Genomic DNA, 23494 nt, shown 5'->3' on the forward strand with positions numbered 1-23494 from the left:
GAAAAAAAATACTCACGATTGAAAGATACATAAAATATATTTGATTCATTAAAATCACTTCAATAGGATATTTTGCTTATCAAGTTAGCAAAGCCATTTTTCTTTCACAACGTCCTCTGTGACTACAGAATGATACATCTTTACTTATTAGAGAAAAAAAGGAAACCTATTAATATAACAGAGACTAGAATTGGTGTACAAAGAATTGGTGTCTAAGTTGTTATTAAAAACATTTGCATCCACACAAGAAGCAACACAACATTATAGGTTAAAAAGCAGGGCACTAAGTATTTTGCAAACACATCTTAGGTGGAACTGTAGCTCAGAGATAGAGCCATTGCCAAGCATGCTGGAAGCCCTGGGTTCCATCTGCAGGACCAACTAACAACTCCATGTTCGTACACAGTGGTTTCTTTTATTTATAAATTTATACACTTATGTGTGCATGGTGCTAAGGATGGAGGTCAGGGCCTGTGCACGTTAGGCAAGTACCCAACCTCTAAGCTACCCAACCACTGAGCTCCACCCCTTACTAGTACTTCTATTTCTGTATCTGCCTGTCCCTCAAAGCTTATTCTCACTTAACTCCAAACCTACCAAACACTATTCTCCACGAAGGGAACCAGGGACCTTAGGGCTTTGGTCAGGGTCAAAGGTATGCTGGAGAAATGTTGATAGGATCTCACCTCACCTCTTCCTTCAGTGTAGTTGCGACTGGGGTCCAATGAGGCAGGGATTTGTTTAAAGCCATATAGCAAGAATGGCTTCCAGAGATGCCCATGCTGTATTCCAAATGAGCCATCACCCTCAAGAGCATCACATTTATGTGAGACATAGCCTCCTCCTTCTGTCAGCCAGGTAACAGACTCAAGCCCATTGTTTGACTTTGGGTAACAATCTTTCTTTGTTGATAGCAAGTGGAAAGTTTTCTGTTCCTTCCCTGTTCCCTAGCAATGTGACATTTTCAAACAGTAGCACAGAACTCTTTAAATAGCCAAGATCCATTTCCACTCTACCGTGACTCAGTAACAGCCACAGGATTCTTCTCAAACTTTCCTAAAAATGTCATCTTTGGGCTGGGCTCAAGAAGAACATTTCAGCCGTGGAAGCACATTTTCCACTCTGTCAGGAATGAGGGAGCGCATGGGCTTGGAGCAGAAAGTGTTTTGCAATCCTCAGAAAAGCAACACTTCTCACCAAGGCCATAGCAACCGCTCTGTGTAATGAACGCTGTCACAGCCTGATCACTCGGGGCCCTTGTGTTCGATCACTCAGTGGCCTTGGGTTCTTATCAGCGACTCTGCGGGGACCGTCACCCGTGGTCCTGAGAACAGCTACCTGGCTGCCTGCGGACTCCACAGAGAATGGCACCCTCTATGACTGTTGCCATGCGGACCCTGTAGGCAGTGATTCTGAGCCAAGTGTTGCAATACTGAGTCAAGCGGGCAGGTAACATGAAACTTGCCAGATATTCTAGGGGCACCTAATTCTTTATTTAAAAAGAGCCCCCCAGCCCCTGCCCCCACATGGGGAACTACAGTAAAACACAAACTATGGGGTTGGAGAGATCTCTGCTTCTGCAGAAAACAGCAGGGTGGTAGAATTCAGCTCCCAGGATCCACACCCTCCAGGGCTCTCACCCTCTTAAGGCCTCTGAGGGTGGGGTACACCTACAAACATTCATGCATTCAAAGATACATATAAAATAAAATAAATCTTTAAGAGATTTACATAAATACAAAGTGTAATGCAGTCACAGTTAATGTCTTGTCATCAAAATAATTCTATTTGAAATTTGCACCCATGAGGCCAAAATTAAATGTCCCAAAACTCCCTTGGAATCCATCCTTTCTGAACTTCCACAACCTCAGCTGAGCTGTCGGTAATCTCTGGGGCTCAGGAGCTCTGCTGTGGGGTGATAATGCCCGTTCCCACATACTGGTGACTGGAGGGCTCCTCTGAGGTCATTTGCATCTAACCTCTTTCTCCGAAACTGACGTCCTCACGTTCTTGGTGATGACTGGTCTCTTTATGTTCCTTATGAGAAATGATCAGAAATGACTGGCATCAGAAAGACAGGAAGAAGAAAAACTGGATGAGAGCCAGCCCCTTCTCTCCACCCACCTTCCATCTTCCAAGCCCTTTCCATGAAGCCAGGCTACCTGTGCCTTCAGTTCCTGCTTCTTAGAAATGTGTGTCCTCCTCCTGGGCACAGCAGACCTTGGTAAGGCCCCTAAGAGGCAGGCTTCTTTAGGAAGACCTGCGTTTGTTTCCCCTCTGTGTCCCGAGGTGTCTGTTCGTCAGATGTCCTAACCTGAAACAACCAGGGAGTTTTTATTCTGTAGCCACTCTTGTTTTGCTTTTTGAGACAAGGTCTTACAAAGCTGGCCTCAAACTCTCAGTCCTCCTGCCTCAGACTTGTGAGTGCTGGTGTACAAAAATATGCAACCATATCGGTGAAGACATGTCATTACCATAAGGGTATTTGATAACCTTGCAGAGTTCAGGAAAAGGTTACCTGGTTGGCCCCATCCCAGTCCTGCTTTTACTACTAATCGCGTTGCTATGAAGATGATGAGAATGTGAATGCTCTGCCTAAGCTAGAGGAGCACAGACGGTGTCCGCCTTCCCCCCCCTCTGCCTGTGCACCTCTGTGCTGCTTTCCTTTGGCAGCAGATTGGGTGCATAGAAGAAGGAGATGCTTCCATGACAGGGAAAACACCACTATGTCCACCACTCTTAATATTTCTCTCTGACTGAGAGAAAGATCTCAAGAAACAACACAGTGGCACTTGTCCTTCTTCCTGGGCACAGGCAAGTGTTGTCTCTCGGGTCACAAGTTCAAGCTTTTGCAGATATTCTCTCTTCTGTCCAGGACTTGGATCCCCCAGTCCTGTCCCCAGAGGCATGCAGGTGTCTAGTCCGACCGATCTGATCTATGCGGCTGCAGGGATACATGTAACACTTAATTGTCATCCAACAGGAAGGACTTGGGTCTCTTTGATGTAGAACTGTTGAGGACACATGGCTCCTCTCCTTTGGGACCTATCACTCTGACGTGAAGATCATTTGGAAACATTCCTATAAAGTTCTCAAAAAAGAAAAAAGTTTAAGGAAAGCATATTATATGAGATTCTTCCTACCAGACATGAGCTATATCCCACTTGTCTGGGAGAATCTATTAATAACTACTGCAGCATTGAGTGAGACAAGATTGCTAGAGAGATGTAGAGAGCCCCTGGACTCCGATTCTGATGATGATGCGGAAGTAGATAGCAGCATCACCCACTGGCACAGGCAAAGGGTGGCATGGTGTCACCATGAAGCTACAGAACTCTGCATAGGCCTACTGAAGCAGACACATGGAGGGATGGAGCCACTGAGGTCTGGCTTGCCACCTCCCAGCTTTGCTAAATCTGGAGAAGAAGCTACACAAGACCAGAGACATTGCCCTGGCAAGCTCATCCTGGGCATTGCTCTAGGCTGGAGACGTGGGGCAGCAAGCTGCCAGTTCTTAACCTTTGGGGGATGGAAGGACCTCAGTGGCTCAGTGAGAAAAGATCAGCAAGGACCTGACACACACTGTAGTGGGAAGAAAATCAGACGCACCTTTAGAGCACCTGTCATCTGAAGATTTCAGATGTCGCATTTCCTGTGACCGAATCACTCAACTTCTAGATTCATTCCTATAAATACTTTAAATCACTAGAAAAAGAAAAGCGTGGTCAATGCACAAGACCCTGATTTTAACTCCAAGCACCACCAAAACTGGAAAGGGAAGCAGGCAGAAACAAAATTCCAAAGAGTGCTTGCTCCTGTTTCTGCTGATAAACGTTGGAAATTGTCTTTGTAACAGTCATTCAGAAATCTAGAAACACTGTGCACAAAATTTAGCGACTAAAATTCATCTACTTTTGCTAATTTTATTGTTAAAATTATTCATTTTTCTGGTAGTTTTTTTTATTCTATCCAGATACTTTCACACTAAGGGTTTTAAAAAGTGAGATGCCATGATAAAAATCATTACTTCGTGTGCCAAACTAAAAATCAATCTAAAAAACACAAGAAACAATTACAAAACATAAGAGCTTGGACATGACCTAAATATCTCACAGTGGCCATACAACTACTTAGATGATAGCCAGAACAGAAATGAAAAGGAAGAAAAATATGCTGTCGCTAGTACAGTAGTGTATTTTCAAGGGTTTTAAATAATCTGAGAAAACACTGTGATATCTAAGTAATAAAAAGCAGTTAATGCAGGAGAACTTACCACATTTATCGCATAAAAGTTGAAAGTCTCACAAATCAGATATTATTATGACATAGCTAAGCTAAAACAATGTCTTAGTCTATGGGATTGCTATTCTAAAATATTTGGTAAAATAGGAACACACCCCACGGTAGAGGTAGAGGCTGACCTTCTCCAGTGCCTCAGCAGCTGCCCGGCTAGCCCTGGACAGACCCATCCCCACAGTGGAGTCCTGAGTTTATGACTTCCAGTTATTTGACTGTTTTTTTTGTTGTTGTTGTTGTTCTTGTTTTTTTTTTTCTATAGGTTAGTTTCTGTGATTAAGGATTTCTTTGCTTTCCAGTGTAGATGTAGACTTTTCTCTCAATTCTGTTATTTACAGGAATAAGTCTGTGCTTAGTTGGCCACCTGGAAACAGAAAACATTTAGTAGTTTTGCTGCTTAGAAAGAGAAGACTTGGTACAAGACATAAATGAACTCTCATTAGAATTTAGTTCCTAAAAGCAGATCGTGGCTGGTGTCAAAGTTTTCACAAAAGAAGAAAACACTGCAAATCAAAGAACACAGGGAAGCATTTAGTAAGCATCCATTGTATGGTTTATCAGCTGCACAATTAAATCTGCTGTGGTAAGTTAGAGTTATGGCCTCCATGAGCCTTCCTAACTCCAACTCCATGTGGTAGGTTGACATGAGGCAGGGCAAGGCTATATCTGACAGTATTAGGCTTCTGAGGACATAGCCTGTTGGGGAAAAGAGTCAGTATAAGAAATAGAGACTGTGTGAAAGAAAAAAATATATTGGCCACAAGGAGGAGGAGGCTCCCTGCACAAAGCAATCCTGTGCTAATTGAGCTTTGGGGTAACTCTCTTTATAACATTGTCTGCACACGAGCAGTAAGCAACATGCTGGTAACCACATGCGAAGATTAATTCAGAAGGTCTGAATTAATGATTATTATTGACATTTGAAGATTCTGAAGACTTCCAAAAATCTGACAGAACTCATATGCCCATCAACAGAACTATGTACTTGTGTACACACACACACACACACACACACACACACACACACACACACACAACTTTGTAGTTTTGGAGCATTTACAGAGCTTTTCAAAACCAAATTAAAGAAGGGAAAAAGAAAAGAGCGGGGAATAAAATGATCTTCTATTTAGGGAAATTAAGTTTATCTCTCCAGCTAGCATATTTGAGCCACGACATTAACAACCACGATCTTATTCACCGTATGTTAACAGTGAACAGTACCTGTCATACAGCAGACAACTGGAAGCCATTTAGTGGGTCAGTGCTTTTCAGTCTTCATGACAGGTAAAATCCTGCAAACGAGTTTAAACATTAATAGTATCAGCGGTCACACTGTGGCATACTATAACAGGTGCATGGAGTTAATTCACTCTGGGTTCTTTTTGAAGCATCTTTTCTTTGTTTATGATAAGATTTCTTTCTGCTTTGGTTTTTTTTTTCATTGATTTTTATTGAGCTCTACATTTTTCTCTGCTCCCCTCCCTGCCTCTCCCCTCCCCTTCAACCCTCTCCCAGTCCCCATGCTCCCAATTTACTCAGGAGATCTTGTCTTTTTCTACTACCCATGTAGATTAGATCCATGTATGTCTCTCTTAGGGGTCTCATTTATCATTATTTTCTTCTTAGTGTCCTTTTCCTTGGATAATATATCCCTATTACTTTAGGAATCCTGTCAAGATGATGCCCAAAGTCAGTGTCGGAGCCTTGACCTCTGAACTTTTTCAAGCCCTGTAAGGGACAGTATGACACCTGATTTATGATTTACAGGGACCTCCAAAACTCAAATTGTCGAAACTTAAACTCTTTTCAAATTACTTGGTCAACTCCATGACTCTAATGCACATTCTTAGAATTCTTGAATTTTCAGATTTCTGCATTAGTGGTCTTAAACTCCGAAGGCCTTTGCTCTGTTTGGAAATCTGATGAGACCATGTTGCATCCCCAAGGGAAATGTGTAAATGCAGCTCCAGTTCCCACCAAGGTCCATCCCCAAGGGAAAAATGTATACACAGCTAGTTCCTTCTATTGAGAAACCTCTGAGTTTCTACAGTGTCTCGAAGGATCTCACATTAACAATCTTCAGGGAGAGAAAGGTATAGTTCTCTCTTTTGTATCACCAACTTCTGCCACTTCCTTTTCCAGATTTTTCTCTTGTTTCTATTTTGTTATCTTCATTGAGCTCAGTCTCAGTCAAAATAGCTTAATGTTTAGAGAACTGAAACACTTCAAACCTGCTGCTCGTAACAGAGAGTGCTCAATGCTTTTCTCTTTAGGGTGAAAATCATGATGTTGAAAGACCAAATAAGCGAATATTCTTATTTACAGTTGTGGAAATTAGTGGAATGTGGAGGTTATTTGATGGAGAACTTAGAAAACAATTTATTCTTTTTAAAAGACATGTTTATTTGTGTGTGTGTATGTATGTTTGTGTGTGTGTGTGTGTGTTTGTCTGAGTATATGTCTGTGTACCACACGTGTGTAGAAGCCTACAGAAGTCAGAAGAAGGGCAGGAGCTCTCCAAGACCTGGAGTTAGAGATGGTTATAAGCCACCATCTTGTTCTGGGAACCAAACCCAGGGCTCCTACAAGAACAATAAGTGCTCTTAAGAGCAAAACTGTCTCTCCAGTTTCCCAAATAATTTATTCTTACAGCAACAGATAAAAAAAAAAAGTCACTACCAAAATTATCTTGGCCTAAAGGTGTTTATCCGTACACTGAGTGGTCAGGTTTTGATTTTCAGTGTAATTTCTTTAATATACGCTATTCAGAATTTTTGCTTATATCAGTTTTGATAAACTATAGTTTTCAAGAAGTTTGCCCACTTACTTGAGTTGCTAAAATAATTGGCACAAATCTTTAATGATAGTTTCTTCTTATCTTTTTAATGTCTATGATATGCAGTTTTATTCCACTTTTTATTTGTAACACAGGTTCATTTTCTCCTACTTTTCTTCATCAGTCTAGATACAAGTGTGTTGATTTTACCAGTCCATTTTGGGGATCTGCTTTTAGCTTTGCCAGGCTTCTCTACTACATCTGTTTTCTTTCTTGAAGATTTCTGCTTGTCTTAGTCGCTGTTCTATTGCAGAGAAGAGACAGCAAGGGAAAGAACCCCTTAGTTGGATGGCTTCCTTACAGTTTCAGAGGACTATGGCAGGAAGCATGGCAGAAGGAGGATGCGATGCTTGAGCACGAGCTGCAACCTTTACATCCCGATCCACAGGTGGCATGCAGAGAAACAGACCAAGCCTGGTGTGGGCTTTTGAAAAAAAAAAAAAAAAGTCAAAGCCCACTGCCAGTGACACACCTCCTCTACCAAGGCCACACCTCCTAATCATTTCCAAACAGTTCCACCAACTGGGCACTGAGCACCCAAAAATGTGAGCTTATGGGTGCCTGGGCTGGCTGTTTTTGTGTGTCCACTTGACGCAAGCCAGTGTCATCAGAGAGGAAGGAGCCTCAGTTGAGGAAATGCCTCCATGAGATTCAGCTGTAAGGCATTTGCTCGATTGGTGGGATGAGTGGGGGTGGGGCCAGCCTCAGTGGTGGGTGGGGCCATCTCTGGGCTGGTGGTCCTGGGTTCTATAAGAAAGCAGGTTGAACAAACCGGGGAGAGCAAAGCAGTAAGCAGCACCCCTCCATGGCCTCTGTATTAGCTCCTGCTTCTAGGATTCTGCTCTGTTTGAGTTCCTATCTTGACTCCTTCAATAATGAACAGAAATGTGGAAGTGGGAGCCAAATAAACCCTTTCCTCCCCGGTTTGCTTTTAGGTCATGGTATCCATCTCAGCCATATGAACCCTAAGACGGGGTCATTTTTATTAAAACCACCACACTGCTTCAATCTCTACTACATTTATTTGTCATTTGGGACATCCTCCTTTGCTGTCTTCTTAAGGTAGAATCTTGGGTCGCTGGTCTTAAGCCTTTCTTCTTTTCCCATATGAGCATGTAGAGTTGAACTCCTCTCTGACCATGGTGGTTGCTGTTCTCCATAAACTACTTCCTCTGCTCATTGTCATTCAGGCCAAAGTACTTTTAATTTCCCCTGTGCTTTCTTCTTTGGCCTGTGAATTACTTAAAGTACGTAGTCAAATATTTTTCTCAGCAACAGATTGCTCCTGATTTCTAATTAATTCCACTCTAATCAGAGAACACGCACTGAGTGAGCTAAACCCTTCTGACACTGGTACGGTTTGGTTTGTTGCCTGCAGTTGTTGAGGGCAGGGCTCTGCGACTAAGTCAAGAAACAAGTCAATTAAGATAAGGCTGCACATACTGTTCAACTCCTCTGAGTTGCTAGGGACATTTTTTTTTTCATTTAGATTAATCAAATGTTGAGAGAGGACACACTCATGTTGTCCGTGTACAGTTGCTATATCTTACTAGTGATTGGCCATTTTTTAATTCTAAAATGCCACATTAAAAACCATTTCTTCATTTGTTTTGTGTGCGTGCGCATGTGTGTGCGCCACGGTGCGCATGTGGAGCTTAGAACAATCTGCTGGAGCCCTTTTGTGTCTTTTAATGGGACTCAGATGGTAAGGCTGGGTGACAGGAACCTTGTCCCACTGTGCCAGCTCACCTGCCTCTGAAATGCCTTTGGCATCTAGCAAGCTCTTTGACTAGAAGTCCATTTTGTGCAGTATTCTAACCGCCACTCAGGCTTTTTGCCACTTTTTGAGTGGCAGGCCATCTTCAATTCATTTTAATTCAAATCTTTCTAATAAGGTAGGAAATACAGACTTAACTAACATTCCTTTAAGACCCATGCTGAACATGTCTTCCTAGCAAATTTCATTCTGATGACTGATTCAGTGAGGTCTAAAGCTTCTACTCACTGTATTATTTGGTTTCTAGTTTCTCTTTTTCCCAATATGTCTTTTCTTTCTTCCTTTGGGTTATTTTTGATAATTTGACATTCCATTGTTTGTTTGTTTAGTAGTTTTTTGAGACAGGGTTTCTCTATATAGCCCTGATTGTCCTGGTACCCACTCTGTAGACCAGGCTGACCTCAAATTTGGAGATCTGCTTACCTCTGCCTCCCAAGTGCTAAGATTAGAGGTGTGTGCCATGACCCAGCAGGAATGTGTAGCCCAGGCTGGCCTGGAACTCTTGATCCTCTTGCTTCTGCCTCCTTCAGCAAATCCTACTGGCGTGCACCACCATGACTGAACCGGCCAGCATTCCTTTTTATTGGCTGTTAAAAGTGATTTCTGTTTTGGGAAGGGGTTTATAATATGCATTATTAGCTTTTATCATTGAAGTCATACCACTGTGTAAATATTATAGGAAGTATGTAGTTAATAATCCGTTTTAGTCAAAAGTATTGTTGCAAGTACCTGAGATAATCAACATATAAACAAGAAAGGTTGTCTTGTCCCGGTCCGTGATCCAGCTGCTCTGTGGCTTTGGGCCTGCAGGAAGCAATGCAGCATGACAGCAGCATGCGGCAGAGAAGGAAACACACCTCGAACAGCAGAAAGAAAGAGAGAAGGGGTCAGGACCCAGTGTTTCATCCAAGGGAACACCCCTAGTGACCCAGCTTCCATACTGGGCTTTAAATAGTCCTTCCCTTCCTGAGCACTCAGGCCACAGACCAAGCCTTGGCCGTGAGAACCTTTGTGGGATGCTCAAGACCCAAGGAGAGCAGGTCTGTCACGCTACAGCCATCCTGTCTGCACTGCATCCATGCGCCTCGGGGACGCCAGCAGGCGGGGCTCAGTCTTTCTCCCAATAGACACATGTTTGTTAAATTAATAAGAAAGGAATAAATCTTAAATGTTTTCTAGATAGTGTTGCTCATTTCCTTATTTCTGAATACCCAGGTTTCCTTTTCAGCATTAGTTGCCATAATCAGTTCTTGAAACGGTGTGAGCTGGCAGCTGGTGTCACTATTTTCCTTACTCCAAACATCACCTGATTCCACCTTCATCTCCGCCGGGCGCGTCTGTGCAGGCTGAGAGCTTCTGGGTTCATTTTGATCTTCCATCTTCCCGGAGTGCTGATGAGAAGCCTGTGGCTATTCAAGCTGACATCGCCTCCCTAGTCATGCTGTACAGCCACCGCTTCGTCCGCTGTGCGACCTTTGGCACTCTTAAGTCCTCAGAGGCAGATGTTTGGCTATTGTTTTATAAACCCCTGAGAATCTGCTCGCTTGATTTCATCTGTTTTCCTCCTTCAGTTTGATGGGCCTCTGAGATGACTCAGCCCTTTGTTATTTACAGACCTAGTAAACCCATTTTCCATGAAATAGTGTTTTCCAGACCATTCTACAGACAGGTTTGCAGTATTCCCATTTCATTTCTCTCTGTGTGTTGTAGTTTGAGGGTCCATCCTTTCTTTCATTTTGATCATTGCTTCTTTGACTTTATTGAGCATGGCTGAAAATAATCCCCTTGAAATTCTTGTCTGGTAATCCCAACCATAAGGTCATCCCAAGGCCAAAACGTGGGTTTATTTTATTTTGTAGTTTTCACTTAGCATCTGTTACAATGACTTGTTTCTTTGTGTGCAATCTTAATTTGTTCCTCGGACATTGGACAAGCCATATACTATATAACCCCAAAGTCTGTCACAATCCTCTGGAAATACAGATTTTTCCATGTTTATCATAGTAGACAGTTAATCCCCCGAGACGTAAACCAAGTTGACTCTCGCCCTTGTGCCGAGAGTCTGTCCCATGGAAACAACAGGAATCAGTGTGACACTGGGGCATCCTGATGAGCTAGGGGCCCCTCTGCTCCTCACTGTCCTCTGGCTGGAGCTTCTCATCTCACTCTGGCAGTTGACAGCCCTTAGCAGAACACCGGTCCCTGATGCTTCGGACCAGGAGTCTGAGCTTTGATTTGCTTCTGGAGTTCTAGGTGTCTCTGTCGCCTTTCTCACTGCGGCTGTCTTCAAGCCTAAGCTTCCGACGTCGGAACTTCAAGTCCAAGCTTCTGTGCTCTCTGCAATCTGCTTAATTAATGTTTGCTGTTCTTCAGGGTGTGTGTGTGTGTGTGTGTGTGTGTGTGTGTGTGTATGTGTGTGTGTGTATGTGTGTCTCTGTGTGTGTGTGTGTGTGTGTGTGTGGTTTGTTCAGCATTTCCTGTTTTTAATTAGTGACAGGATTGGTTTAACCTCTGAATGAACAAGTTTAAACGAGCCCTTCCACTCCACGCTGTTTACATCAGGTATTTGGTGACAGTAATGGAAGCCGACTAATGTACATTCTTATTCCCAACAACCGAAGCCAAGGATCAGGAAGGAAAACCAGAATCTTCTTGAGAAAATAGAATATTCATGAAGGGAAAGCTGTATTTCCAAAGGCATAATGTGTTTGAGGGAGAGGAAAAAGTTGTAAATATTCTACTCACATTTTAACAATCCTGTACTATTCAGTGCTAACATTTTATAGGTACATGTTTTATGCATGATCTTTGTGTTATGAATATCTAGTGCATGTACATAATATAATGTTTGGATAATTTATAGTTTTTTTTTCCTAAGAGAGGCATAAATGTGATCACCTTTAAATTCCCATAAGAATCCCAGATTCTGCTAGTTCTAGCATCTACTGATAGCATTGCTGACAGGCACTTGTCTAAGCTCTATGCATACATTTGCTTTATTGGGCTTCATAGCAATGCTGACAGGTAGGTGTGGCTCCTGTAACAAATGAGAAATCCGAGATCCAGGACAGTCAGCAGTGTGCCCAGGTGCATGCTAAGGAGTGGTGATGGGATCTGGGCTCCAGGGGGTCCTCGGAGCTGATGTTTTCTTCACTTTGTCTCCCGTTTGGAGTCGCAGGCCACCACCCGGCTAGCACTGGGTCACATTCATCACAGAAACAGTGTAGCAGAGAGGGGGAAACACCGTGTGCAGAAATGACAGTCTCTTCAAAGGAGCCCAGTCTTCTAGCTGCCATGGACTCGCAGCCCTGCGAGCAGCCTGCTCCTCTCACGCCTCTCTCTCTGTCTGCCTCAGAAATAATAATGTACTTCACCATCCTGTTCAAAGCTGTCTGGGCCTTAAACCAGAAGGGCTAGAAACGTGTGATGAAACATGTGACTGTCGTTCTTCTGTCCCAACTCACACCCTCGTGCTTCCTTTTCCAAGTCTTACAGTTACGGCTTCAACAGCGAAGGACCCAGGAGCAGCTGGCTAACCAAGGCTTGATACCACGTGAGTACCCGCCGCTCTTCCTCATCCCCTCAGCGCTGTGATATCCGGGAGACAAAAAGACCCTAGAGATCAGCTAGTCTCAGCGGAGATCCCCGGGAATCTGAATCCGAGGACATCTAGGCTGTGGATGTTTTGTCTCCTACCCTTGCTTATGTAGAGGCTGTTCCTAAGACTCCAATATGGTAGATTTACTCCCAGGGTAAACTCAGTGGATGATAGGCATCTCTGGCTCTTATGAAATTGGTTCTTCTAGAAGTACCAAATGTATGCTGATTTTTCTTTTTCTTTTTCTTTTCTTTTCTTTTCTTTTTTTGGGGTTTGGGTTCAGCTATTTGAACCCACAATTAATTAAATATTGTCAAGCATTTCCTTTGTAGAAGACTCGGTTGCAATACTGTGCTAGCACGAATACTACACGGTTGAACTACGGCCCAAAGTCTGAGTCAAAGAAGGATTATCACAGGTTTTAGAAGATTATTTGTAATTTTCTAACAATTAAAGCTAATTCTTGGTTGTCTAGGGAAGAACAGGGGAAGGTGGCCCAGACATGAAATCACAGTTCCAATTCTTCTAGGTCAAATTAATTCTCCAAATAAAATATAAAAACCAGTGTTCATAATAACACCTGCAGAAATGTGAATCGTGGCACAGTACTGGGCTTCACTGTTTAATATATAGCTCTCAGACTGTACCCTAGACAAGACGATGGTGGTTAATATGTGTAGGGGCGTATGAAGGCCCGAGGACTGTCCAGAGCTGAGAATCTTCCCTTTTGTAATTCAAAAGTGGCCCTCATATTAGCTAAGCATCCAAAGGATGAACGGCAGGGACCTTTGGAGCAAAACTTCTTTAGAGTTTTTTCCCGAGCATAGAAGGGACAGACAGTCCTGTAGTCTCAGTACTGCCTGCTCCAGCAGCACTGTCCTGCTGGGAAACGGAAGTGCAAGCTCCTGTCTGGTGTGTTCATCTGCTCAGTCTCCTGAAAGTGAGAAGGATGGAAGCCAGGGATCTGAGACTGCAAATCTCATGGCCACGTCCTCAGAGGTGTCCCCTCTTCATTTTGGAAGGGCAGATGGCTCACGCACACCAGAACCTCATCCATGTTCACAACTGATTTAAAACAAAATTTAGTCCACATGCCCAAAGGCTGAACCTGAATTTCACAGCTGGCTTTTGGATAAGAATATTTTTGAAGCCTATGGAGATAAATCTGGAAACAAGTGAAAAATAAAAGGTCAAGACAGCATTGACTCCCGGGGTATAGTTTAGGTCATGGCTGTCATGTCAGGTGTACAGGTGGGGCATCTTTTCCTGTAAAAAAACAGAGTGGAGATGGAATGTTTTCTTCTCCAGAATTTTCAGACTCAAGTAGGGTAGATATCAATGAAGCACTATTGAAATGCTTAGAGAGAGTTTGTGACCAGTCCGTTGCATCATCAAGGTATTTTCAGGGCAGGGAAGTCCTGCAAAGAATAAAATGTCTTACTTGAAACCCAGCCAAATGATAAAGGTTTGCTCATTAGCCCCCTCCCCCCAGCCACAGTTTCTAAGGAAGCAGCTCCTGCCGTGGGAAAGTGTGTGGGTGTCTGGCACAGACCGCAGACCCTGTGTGGATGGGCCTGCTCTGCTCAGCTCTCTTCAGGAAACTAGAGAAAGAACCAGTTCCTGCCCCTGCTGGTGTACCCAGAGTCCTAACAGGAACAGCACACCAAGGAACCTAAAGGTAGTTGAGGGCAAGAGGCTCCAAAAGGCTCTGATTCTCCTGGATTTAGCCTTATTTAATACATTTTATTAACTGTGTACAGACTCCAGAGCCATGCATTGAGATGCCCACAATAATGACCAAGATGATTCCTGGGAGGAATTCAGAATACTAGGGGATCTGACAATAAGTCAATCTAATTCAGTGGGATCTCACTGTCTGCCCCAAGAAGACCTTCATCTATTATTTCAATTTTTTAAGAGAAAGAGGAAAGGAGAAAAAAAGTGAAAGAACAAAAAGCTACAAAGTTCAGCTAATTCTCCGGTTTTTAAAAAAAGTTTTTCAGTTTTTTTTTTTAAGTTTTTCAGGAAACCATCTACGTGATTTGTAGCCAAGGCAGTGCTAATGGTCTGTACCCCTCCCTGGGCCTCTCCTCAACACTCCTAGGAGCCTCGAAGTCTCCTCACTAGAGTGATATTTCTCTTCAGCAGAGATCTGAGACACTCACGGCAGTCAAATCCTTATTTCTAGCTAACATTCATGGAAACGAAGCTGAAGGCCTGAGAGAGTTTTCTGATGTTCTAAAGCAGATTCAGTGAGTTCCAGGCCCCTCTCCTATTAACTCGCAAGAACTTAATACATAAAATAAGATTATTGTAAAATCCCACTTGGCCCATGGTGTGAAATAACTGTAATTCTCTGAAAATTTCACAACTTACTATAAATTGCCTACATACAAAACCAAAGACCACATTAGTGATTAATTCTAAATTGTCACATATATGCAGTTAATGGGAAACTGCCACTCTTGGGCAGTTGTTTTGTTTCTTTACGTTGGGTTATCTCCAGAGCCTGCGGGAATGCCAGCTCTCTCTTCGTGTGATAGAACAGAGGTCAGAACCCGTGATGTCCAGTGCCCACACAGACCCCCTTTCTACCCGCGAGGCTCAGGCCCCACACAGACTATATCTCTCAAATGTTCCAAAAAGTCGTTTTCCATTTGTAAGAACGTAAATCATTGTGACTAAAATAGTCAAGGAGAGATGTGGGGTGTGACCCGTGGTGCGACACCCACTTTTAGTGCAAAAAAAAAAAAAAAAAAAAAAAACAAAAAACAAAAAAAAAACAACAACCCTGGCTTTGATTCCAGTACTGCAGAAACCCGCTGGGAAAACATGGAGGATGGCCCAGTTGTCTCAATGAGATGTTTCACTCTGACCAGCTCTGACAGATCTTACTCTTTCTCAGTGTGATGATAAACTGTGTTTTCTCTTCTCTGACCCCAATGAGCAGGTCACCAGTTGACTTGTCCACCTCGTCCAACAGGGTTCAATTTCCTTCCTTCCTTCCTTCCTTCCTTCTTCATGGCCATGCAATGTTCAGGCTTTGAGGTTGCTGCTAAGTAACAAACAGTCCACACCAGTAGCAGCAATATTTTTTTCCCTAATACCTCCAATCACTTTAAAAACATTCACTTGTTTTTATGAGTTTGTATGAGTTTATGGTTTTCCCTCTTCTGGTGCTTTGAATAAAATTAAATGCACCATCTTTTGATTAGAAGTGAAGACAGATGTCTTCTTATATTCTTAGGCCAATGTAGAACCTTGGCGTAGAGCAACTTAATGGAAAAAAAGTGTTCTTTGGACCTGAGTAGGAGGCTGAGCCATATCCTAAGGCAGTTTTCACAGTGAGTGGTGAGGTCCATGCTCTCCAAACAGCCGTGAAATCTAAAGCTTTATTGTTTGGAATTATCTCTCAGACACACGTATGATTCCCCAGGTGGAACTGTCTGACTCTCCACTGAAGCTAGGGTTTGAAAGGATGTCTTCAGCAGGTCTGCAGGCTCAAGGATGTAGGATATAAAGAAAGCGCACTCTTGGGGCTTTAGAAGAGGGCTCCCTCTTGTCTTGGGAACGTCAAGGAGGATTTTCCTCATTGTCTTCATACAAATATCCTCCCTACACTCCTTATACCTGAGCATCACCCTCCCAGGCAGACGTTTTTTATTTTTAAAATTTTTATTATCCCTCTGATAGCTGCATTAAGAGTTTCGCTTATATTCACTCTTTCCAAACACACGCCAGATTCCCTACCCACCCAACTTTGTGTTGTTTTATTTAAACCCATGATGTGTAAACATTTTTGGACATGTAGGCTTCCAACGGAGCATCATTGACTTACCAGGGGGCTATACTCTTAGAGGAAACTCCCTCTCCCAGCAGCTAACAATTATCAATAACCCCAAAGTTAGAGGTGGAATTTCATGCCCGACTCCCATCTCTGTGCTAGGATTTGATCTGGCTCGGACTTGCTCCAGTCTTGAATTCGGAATCTTAAATGGCTCCATCTTATTTTGACCCCTTCCAAAGCTCCCACATAAAAGGTTCTCAGCCTCTTGACCTAAATGTACTAAAAATTGCCTTAAAGCTATGAGCATCTACTAGGAGTAAGGCTGTACCTAGGGCATACACACAGGAATCAGACAGAGTTTCTGAGTCGCTAAGGAGCTAGCTCCACGGAGCCCTCGTTTGACTGTTTCTGTTGAGAAGTTGGGGAAGTATAAAGGCCTTCTTGAGAATGGGTACCAAGGGGTTTGGAGGAGGAACCTGAGTGTTGCCTCCCTCTCTGCTACCAAAGAACACCTAGTGGGGATAAACTCGGGGAATACAGGGATACCGCTGTCTTCCTGGAATGGAAAAGGAGAGGAAAGAACTGGGCTAGATGTTTGAGGACCTAGAGACCAGAGAGGTCACTGTGTGCCCACAGTTTCAGAGAAAGCCCCCTCTGACTGGAGAGGGATTTCCGGGCAGCTTGAGTTCAATGATCTGATCTATGTAAATGAATTTGGAGATACGAGGAGCTGTCGGTGAATGGTGCTGCCTTTATTTGTTTTGCAGACTAATCCAAGCTACATCAGCCACATACTTACCGCAAAGCCTTGGTAAACCCCTGAACTCTGTGGCATTCCTGAGTAGCCAGAAGAATGACGGGCCATCCCCGCACCCACCCCCCATGCAGCCTCACCATAGTGTTGAGACATTCACGGGACAGAGTCCCCCCTGCCTTTTCTCAGTGCACCAGCTGACTTGGCTTCTCCCCACGGGCACCTACCACACACTGTTGGCTGCCTGAGCAGAACGCGTGGCACGAGGGGATTAATCTGTCTGCCTCTTCCTCTCTCCCTACCATCTCGCCCTCAGAGCTAGGGGACGTGTCTCCTCTCTTCTCTCTCGTCTCTCCCTCAATTTTCCGGTTGCCCTGCTTCTTAAGAAGTAGAGAACCAGTCACTGGAGACGTGCTTTGAATTTGTCTCTGTATCCACGACGGGAGAAACTCCCAAGTATTTGCATGTGTGAGATCAGACTCTAAGTGTACACACCAGGCCTTAAATGTCATCAGCTACATGGGGCAAATACACTGTTTTCAAACCCCAAAGACTATAATTTGAGCACAGAATAAGTGATCCATTATCAACTTCCCCTCAGAGAGAAAGAGATAAGATACATAGATAGAGTAATTTCTAAGCGGTTATCACCTCCACAAAGCCTGTATCCTGACTACTCAGAGGGAAGTATTCAACGCCTGTCCACCTTTCAGAGCAAGGCAGCGTGAGCAAACACCATGAAGTCCATTTTATAAGTGGGAAGCCAAGAGTGCAGAAAACCTACTGAATTAGTTCAAGGTTATACCATCAAGGAGAGGTCTCAACTAGATGGGTCCTAAATTCTCAGGTACCCGGGATACCTTTAATCACACAGCACCGTGAGTCTCACGTATGGACATGACCGTGTCTCCCTCCCCACAGACTACCCTGTAGCACCCACATGGTAATTCACAGCCTTTTGTAACCTCAGTTCCAGGGGATCTGACACCTTTCTCTGGCCAGTGTGAGAACCAGGCACACACACAGTACACTCGCATACATGCCAGCAAAACACCAAAATATATAAAATTTAAATTTAAAAAACCTAATTATTACTAAATTCATTATTAATCCACATGTCTACTTTCAACTAACAAGGGAGCTACGAATTTACTAGCAAATGGTTTTCACTGGAGCTGGCACTTTTAAACTACATTGCTGTGACTCCAGGCAGCAGTGGCAAAGAGACTGTCAGTCACCGAGCATCCTTTCTAGGAACTGAAATCCAATCCCGACAAGCCCAATCCAGAGCTTCCTATTAGAACTCGCTGTGTCTGTGAGACCTTCAATAGGAGCACACTAGTCTTACAAGTCCCACGGGCTGTTGTCCTTAAACTTGGGTATCAACAACACCTGGAGAGTTCGTTCAAAGCCAAATTCCTATGCTTCACTCCCAGAAATTCTGCGGCTGTGGTTCTGAGATGGGGTTCAAGGTCCCAAACGTCTAACAAGTTCCCAATTGATGCTGGGAATTGCCGGTCCCGGAGGCCTGTCCTAAGAACCGTCTGCGGCTCTTGGCATCTCCTTCCGTCTCTATTCAATGGAGTACGACAGAGTACTCCGAGTTCTCTCTGGGCCTGGTAGTGAGAGGTCCCCTAGAGAGAAGTCAGTGCCGCTGCATCCCTTATGGGCTGCCATTCAACACCAAAGCCCAGCCCTCAGCCAAAGAGCCCCGCCTCAGCCTTAATGAGTTCTCTGCAACCTCGGCCTCATTGGATCCCCTTGAAGGCCTGAAGTCGAGTGGTGCAGAATGGACCGCAGGAGGCCTGTTCTTATCTAGGCGAATGTTTATCCACACAGCTGACCCAAATTAGCTGGAGCTGCAGGGACAGAAATAGGAATAGCCTGCGACTAAACGCTGAGGCGAGAACATGAATTCCCCTGTGAGGAGCGATTAATCTTCCTCCAGGGGAACAAGTCAGATGTGTGGCTGACTGGATTTATAGTCGAATTCTAATTTGAAATCACATGAACTTATTTTTTTAATTTAGAAATCCAAATTCCTTTTCCATCTTAAATGTCAGTGTCCTTTAAATATGAAATTTTGCCATTTGATACTCCCTGGGCTGGCAGCAGAAGAGGTCTTTTGTGTATTTTTAAAAAAAAAATCAACCGAGGGAGGCTTTATGACTTTTGGAGGCCTGCAGGGGAGATGGCTAGAGCCCACATTCTCTGGAGTCACAGGGTAGGCAAACCTCAACCCCAGGGCCACTCTGCTGGGGAGTTTTCCATAATGTGACTTCAAGCTAGCGCCCCATAGCACACCCAACCCCCACAGCAAGCCCTGAGGAGAGCATTTACTCGGTGAGGGCAGCATGTAGGCCTCTTCCTGTTCTTCTCAAGACCTCATTAAATGGACATTGCTTCCCACCCTGCAGTAGAAGGTTCCAGAAGACCGTTGTGCTCCTAACACCGAGAACTAAACTGTTTCGGTCGTTTCCCAGGAAAGGAAGTGACAGTCATGAGTTGTGGCTTTGTAGAACCAGGGCAGGGGATGCCGTGTTTCCTTGAAAAGGGAGAAGCTCGGCTGGTGAGACCTGAAGAATCTCAAGGATGCAGAGTCGGTCAATTCCCCTCGTGTCCAGTTAGAAGCAATTGTGTGGGCCAGCAAGATGGCTCTGTGGCGAAAGGCATTTGCTACACAAATCTGATAGATTGAGCTCAATGCACAGAACTCCCACAATGTGAAAAGAGAGAGCTAACCCCACAAAGCCATCTTCTTTCTTCCACACATGCCCCTCAGCTTGTGCCCCCACAGACACATCATACATACAAAGGCACGCACAATAATTTTTGAAAACAAATTGTATTTAGAATGTGGACAATATCTAAAGATTGTGGGGTATTCCCTTTGGAGACTACCTCCAGGAAAAACACATTATTCTTCCTAGCCACTCAATAAAGTTCAGAATCAGTCCCTTTACAGGTGATGAAAGTAACTCAGCCCTACTAACATGTAATGCTTAATTCCATGGACACCAGGGGTAAACACCTTTTGGAGCAGAATGCACACAATACAGGGGCCCAAGTAGACGCTGTGACCTGGAAGCTTGGCGAGGGGGAGTCACTCTGTACATTCCCAAGGTAGGGTACCGAGAATCCTGCCGAAGAAAGTACATGAGCCACAATAGCACTAGACGTTTGTTTCTCAGAAACACTTGCCTGGGAAAAAGTAAGAAAGAAAGGGGGGCATCGACAGTAGTAGGTGTGGCTGGGGGGTCCATTTGAAGGAGGAATATGTGGCAATCAAACAGAAGCTGAGAACCCCTTGCCAGGTCAGTGTGAAATGTGATAGTCAAGCTAAGAATCCGTCCTTTTTCCCTTTGAAAAAGAGCCTCTGTTGCTCCAGTCGAAGAGAGAAAGGGTCATGTCGACTGTATTGGGTACAAAGCAGCCGGCTGGGACAATTTTTGGCATGGCCTTTGGTCAGCATTGCTAATGTGGGACTGAGCTGGGGGAATTGATAATAGCATCCTACAGAGAAAATAGTATGGCCAAGCCTCACTATGGTGCCTACCAGGTCCTGTTAGCTTGAACTCTGTACGAGTACACACACACATACACGCATGCATGCACGCACGCACGCAAGCACCGAACTAGTTAGAAACCTAATTCGATTTGGAAAATGACTTCCTTGCCTGTAATGTAAGAGTGGACACCTGCTAGAATACTTGTAGAATCTGGATTGTGTGTTTCATAAACATATCCAGACGAATGACTATAAAAAGAAAAGCAAGGCAATTCCGTACTCTGCTCAACCACTTCACTTGCAGCGAAGCCTGATTGTCTATGGCTTCCAGCTGATACCGTTCCCAGGAGGCCAGGAAGCCAACACAAAATTCAGATGTGTGCAGAAAGCTGTTCTGCACGTTTGCTATGGAACCCTAGAGAAGAGGTGCTTCCAAGGAAAGATGGGAGGACACAGAGAAGATCGGAAGTGCTAACTGGGCCAGGTTGACTGTTCTGTGCCACTCTGTGCCACCGGACAGAACTGTCGAGGGAAGCCCACCTCTGCTGCCAGAGAGCAGCCGGAACCAGATCCTGGAAAAAATGAGGGAATCAGAGGACCTAGGAGCCAACTATGTGTTCCCGTACAAGGCAATCCATGTCCATGGACCTCAGTTTCCCCACTTTGGTTAGGGCTGGGATTGGAGTTCACTGGACCCTTTGAACTCTCCTGTTCTGAATCTCAGCTTCTCACTTGACACCCTTGTCTGTCTGCCCATGATCAACCAGCCACATTCTATTACGAAATAGTCTCCTCCTCCAGGATAGCCACATGCATCCCAGACTACAACTATCCCCCAAGCTGACAGAACTAAAAGCGTAGCAAAGTCAGTGAGGGTGTTAGCTGCCCCACTTAGCCCTCAAACCAATGTTATTCCAGCCCGGCCCCACTATGCCCTCAGAAACCTGGCATGGCCTGACGCCACTACTTCTCTTGTCACAAATCCTGCCTCTGCTGCTCTTCCTGGTTTACCCCGAGTTCTGCCTTGCTCTGTCTCTTGTGGCTTCTGGGCAGCTGGCATCCTCTGGGTCTCTCCTCTTTGTTGCTTGTAGCCTGAGAGAGGCCATCACTTCCAGACTGTGCATAGCTCAGCACGCACACGGCAACCCTGCAAGACTGACCCTGCCTCAAGCCAGCCCCCGCTCATCTCTTTTATCTTTCTGTTGCAGCACTGAAAAGTCCAACTGAATTCCATGACCCAAGAAAACATTTGGAGAGTGACAAGGTAATTTTTGCAAACTGCCTTTTCTGAACGAGGGGTGGCCGACAGGGTGTAGAGAGTGCGTGCTAGAATGTTGGCTCGGGTGCGTAGGATTTCTACCACAAACTCCAAAGGAAGCGCTGCCTCCCCATCCTCATTCTGCGTGGACTCGCACTCCCGTGAACAAAGACAGCTGTGAAAATGACATCTCCTGTGGAAGCTCTGAGAGTGACAGTTTTCGGCTTAAAGAAGAAATGTTTTTAATCACTCCGTGGTGGAGGACAGTCATCAAAGATAGGCTAGAGGTCAAAAGGTCAGAACACCTTTAGGAAAGGAAGTAAGGTTGGTCTTCCCTCTGAGTTATCTTTTCCAACAGTCATTTTTGTTTTGTTTTGTTTTGTCTTTTTGTTTTTCAAAGCAGGATTTCTTTGTGCAACTTTGGAGCCTGTTCTGGAACTCGCTTTGTATACCAGGATGGCCTCAAATTTACAGAGATCTGCCTGCCTCTCTCTCCCTTCTGAGTCTTAGGGTTAAATTGTGTACCACCACTGCCCTGTCGGTACAGTCATTCTTAGCAAAATCAGATTTTCATAAGAGGGTTCAGTGGAAAGACGAAGGTTGTGAGTGGAGGGAGCTACACGAAGAATGGCATTGATTGTGTTTTCTCATTTGGGAGACAGGGTCATTTGGTTTATTTCAGTTTTTTCATTTAAAGGAAAATTTGACATACTCATTGGTCACCTTTATCGTAGATTTCTACTCCTGATAATATCAGTAATATCGATACAATGTAGGAGCCACCAGCACCTTCTCGGACATGGAAATGCCTGGCCGGGGTCTTTTCTTGCCTGTTAGTTGCAGTCTTGTAGCCTGTCTGTGAACAGACAGGAAGAACAGAATTTGCGGTTCTCCCAACTTGTTTGTGAGGAGCTGGGATTCCTAGCAAGGCAGAATAATGAACAACAGAAGTTATCAACAATGGGGAGACCTAGTACATGGAGAGCGAAGAACCTGGAAGAGGGAGTTAGAAGGCTGCGATTCTCAGTTGGTTTGAGCCTCGCCTGTCAGTCCTCCAGACAGCTCCTCCACGACAATGGGGTGTGGCAAACCACCCTTCCCTGGGTGTCTTCCAAAGTCTAGACTGCAGGTTGCACACTTTGCCATGTCAGAGACCACTGGCAAGGGCTGTAGAGAGTCCTATCGTAGTTCAAGTTTGTGCGATGTTTTATCCCTGACCTTGGTTGCTTTTGTGACAATTAGGCAATCGGATCCATTATAGCAAATGACTCCAGGTCAACTGCCCTATGAAAACCGCTAGATTGCCTTTGTTTAGAGCCCGTCAACTTCCATATGAACATAGCTAGACTGCCTTTGTTCAGAGCCCTTGACTCGGCCCAGGCTTTTCACCCCTCTGCCCTTCTTTTCCATACTGAAATTCTAAGGGGAAATTTTGTGTTTCTTTGCAAAAACGTGGGGAAAGAGGGGGTATTTTCCATTTGCTACTTATAGAATACTTTTTCCTTTGGAGAGAAATTGAGAGTTTTGTGCTTTTGTTCTACAGACTGAAGATTCCCTAAAGCACAAGGGCAGAAACAGATCTGATCGTGGCAGCCTGGTTAATATGCACATTCTCCAAGGTAAGGCTACCTAAATCATAAACAATGATGTGCCTGCCCAGCAGGGGGCCATTTCTCTAGA

General features: G+C 44.4%; 1 protein-coding gene and 1 long non-coding RNA gene across 3 annotated transcripts in view; one reads left to right on the forward strand and one right to left on the reverse strand.

Annotated features, from left to right (window-relative positions):
• The window catches only part of Myocd (myocardin), a 98856-nt gene that overhangs the window by 22638 nt on the left and 52724 nt on the right, over positions 1 to 23494 (forward strand). Inside the window, exons 2-5 of one of the 2 annotated variants that reach the window (XM_048448264.3) lie at positions 12397 to 12462; positions 17062 to 17105; positions 21765 to 21820; positions 23358 to 23433. In XM_048448264.3, coding sequence (XP_048304221.2) covers positions 23418 to 23433 — 16 coding nt within the window. In that variant the 5' untranslated portion in view covers positions 12397 to 12462; positions 17062 to 17105; positions 21765 to 21820; positions 23358 to 23417. The remainder of the gene's footprint in view (positions 1 to 12396; positions 12463 to 17061; positions 17106 to 21764; positions 21821 to 23357; positions 23434 to 23494) is intronic. The other variant, XM_048448263.3, reaches the window with a different exon arrangement.
• Positions 19 to 2362, reverse strand: LOC146892954 (uncharacterized). The gene is made up of 2 exons (XR_015003609.2): positions 2163 to 2362; positions 19 to 2037 (listed from the first exon to the last, which is right to left on the reverse strand). It is a non-coding gene; the product is annotated as an uncharacterized LOC146892954 (long non-coding RNA).

Source organism: Myodes glareolus, chromosome 9 (assembly GCF_982192425.1).
Source record: "Myodes glareolus chromosome 9, mMyoGla1.1, whole genome shotgun sequence".
Lineage (NCBI taxonomy): Eukaryota > Metazoa > Chordata > Mammalia > Rodentia > Cricetidae > Myodes > Myodes glareolus.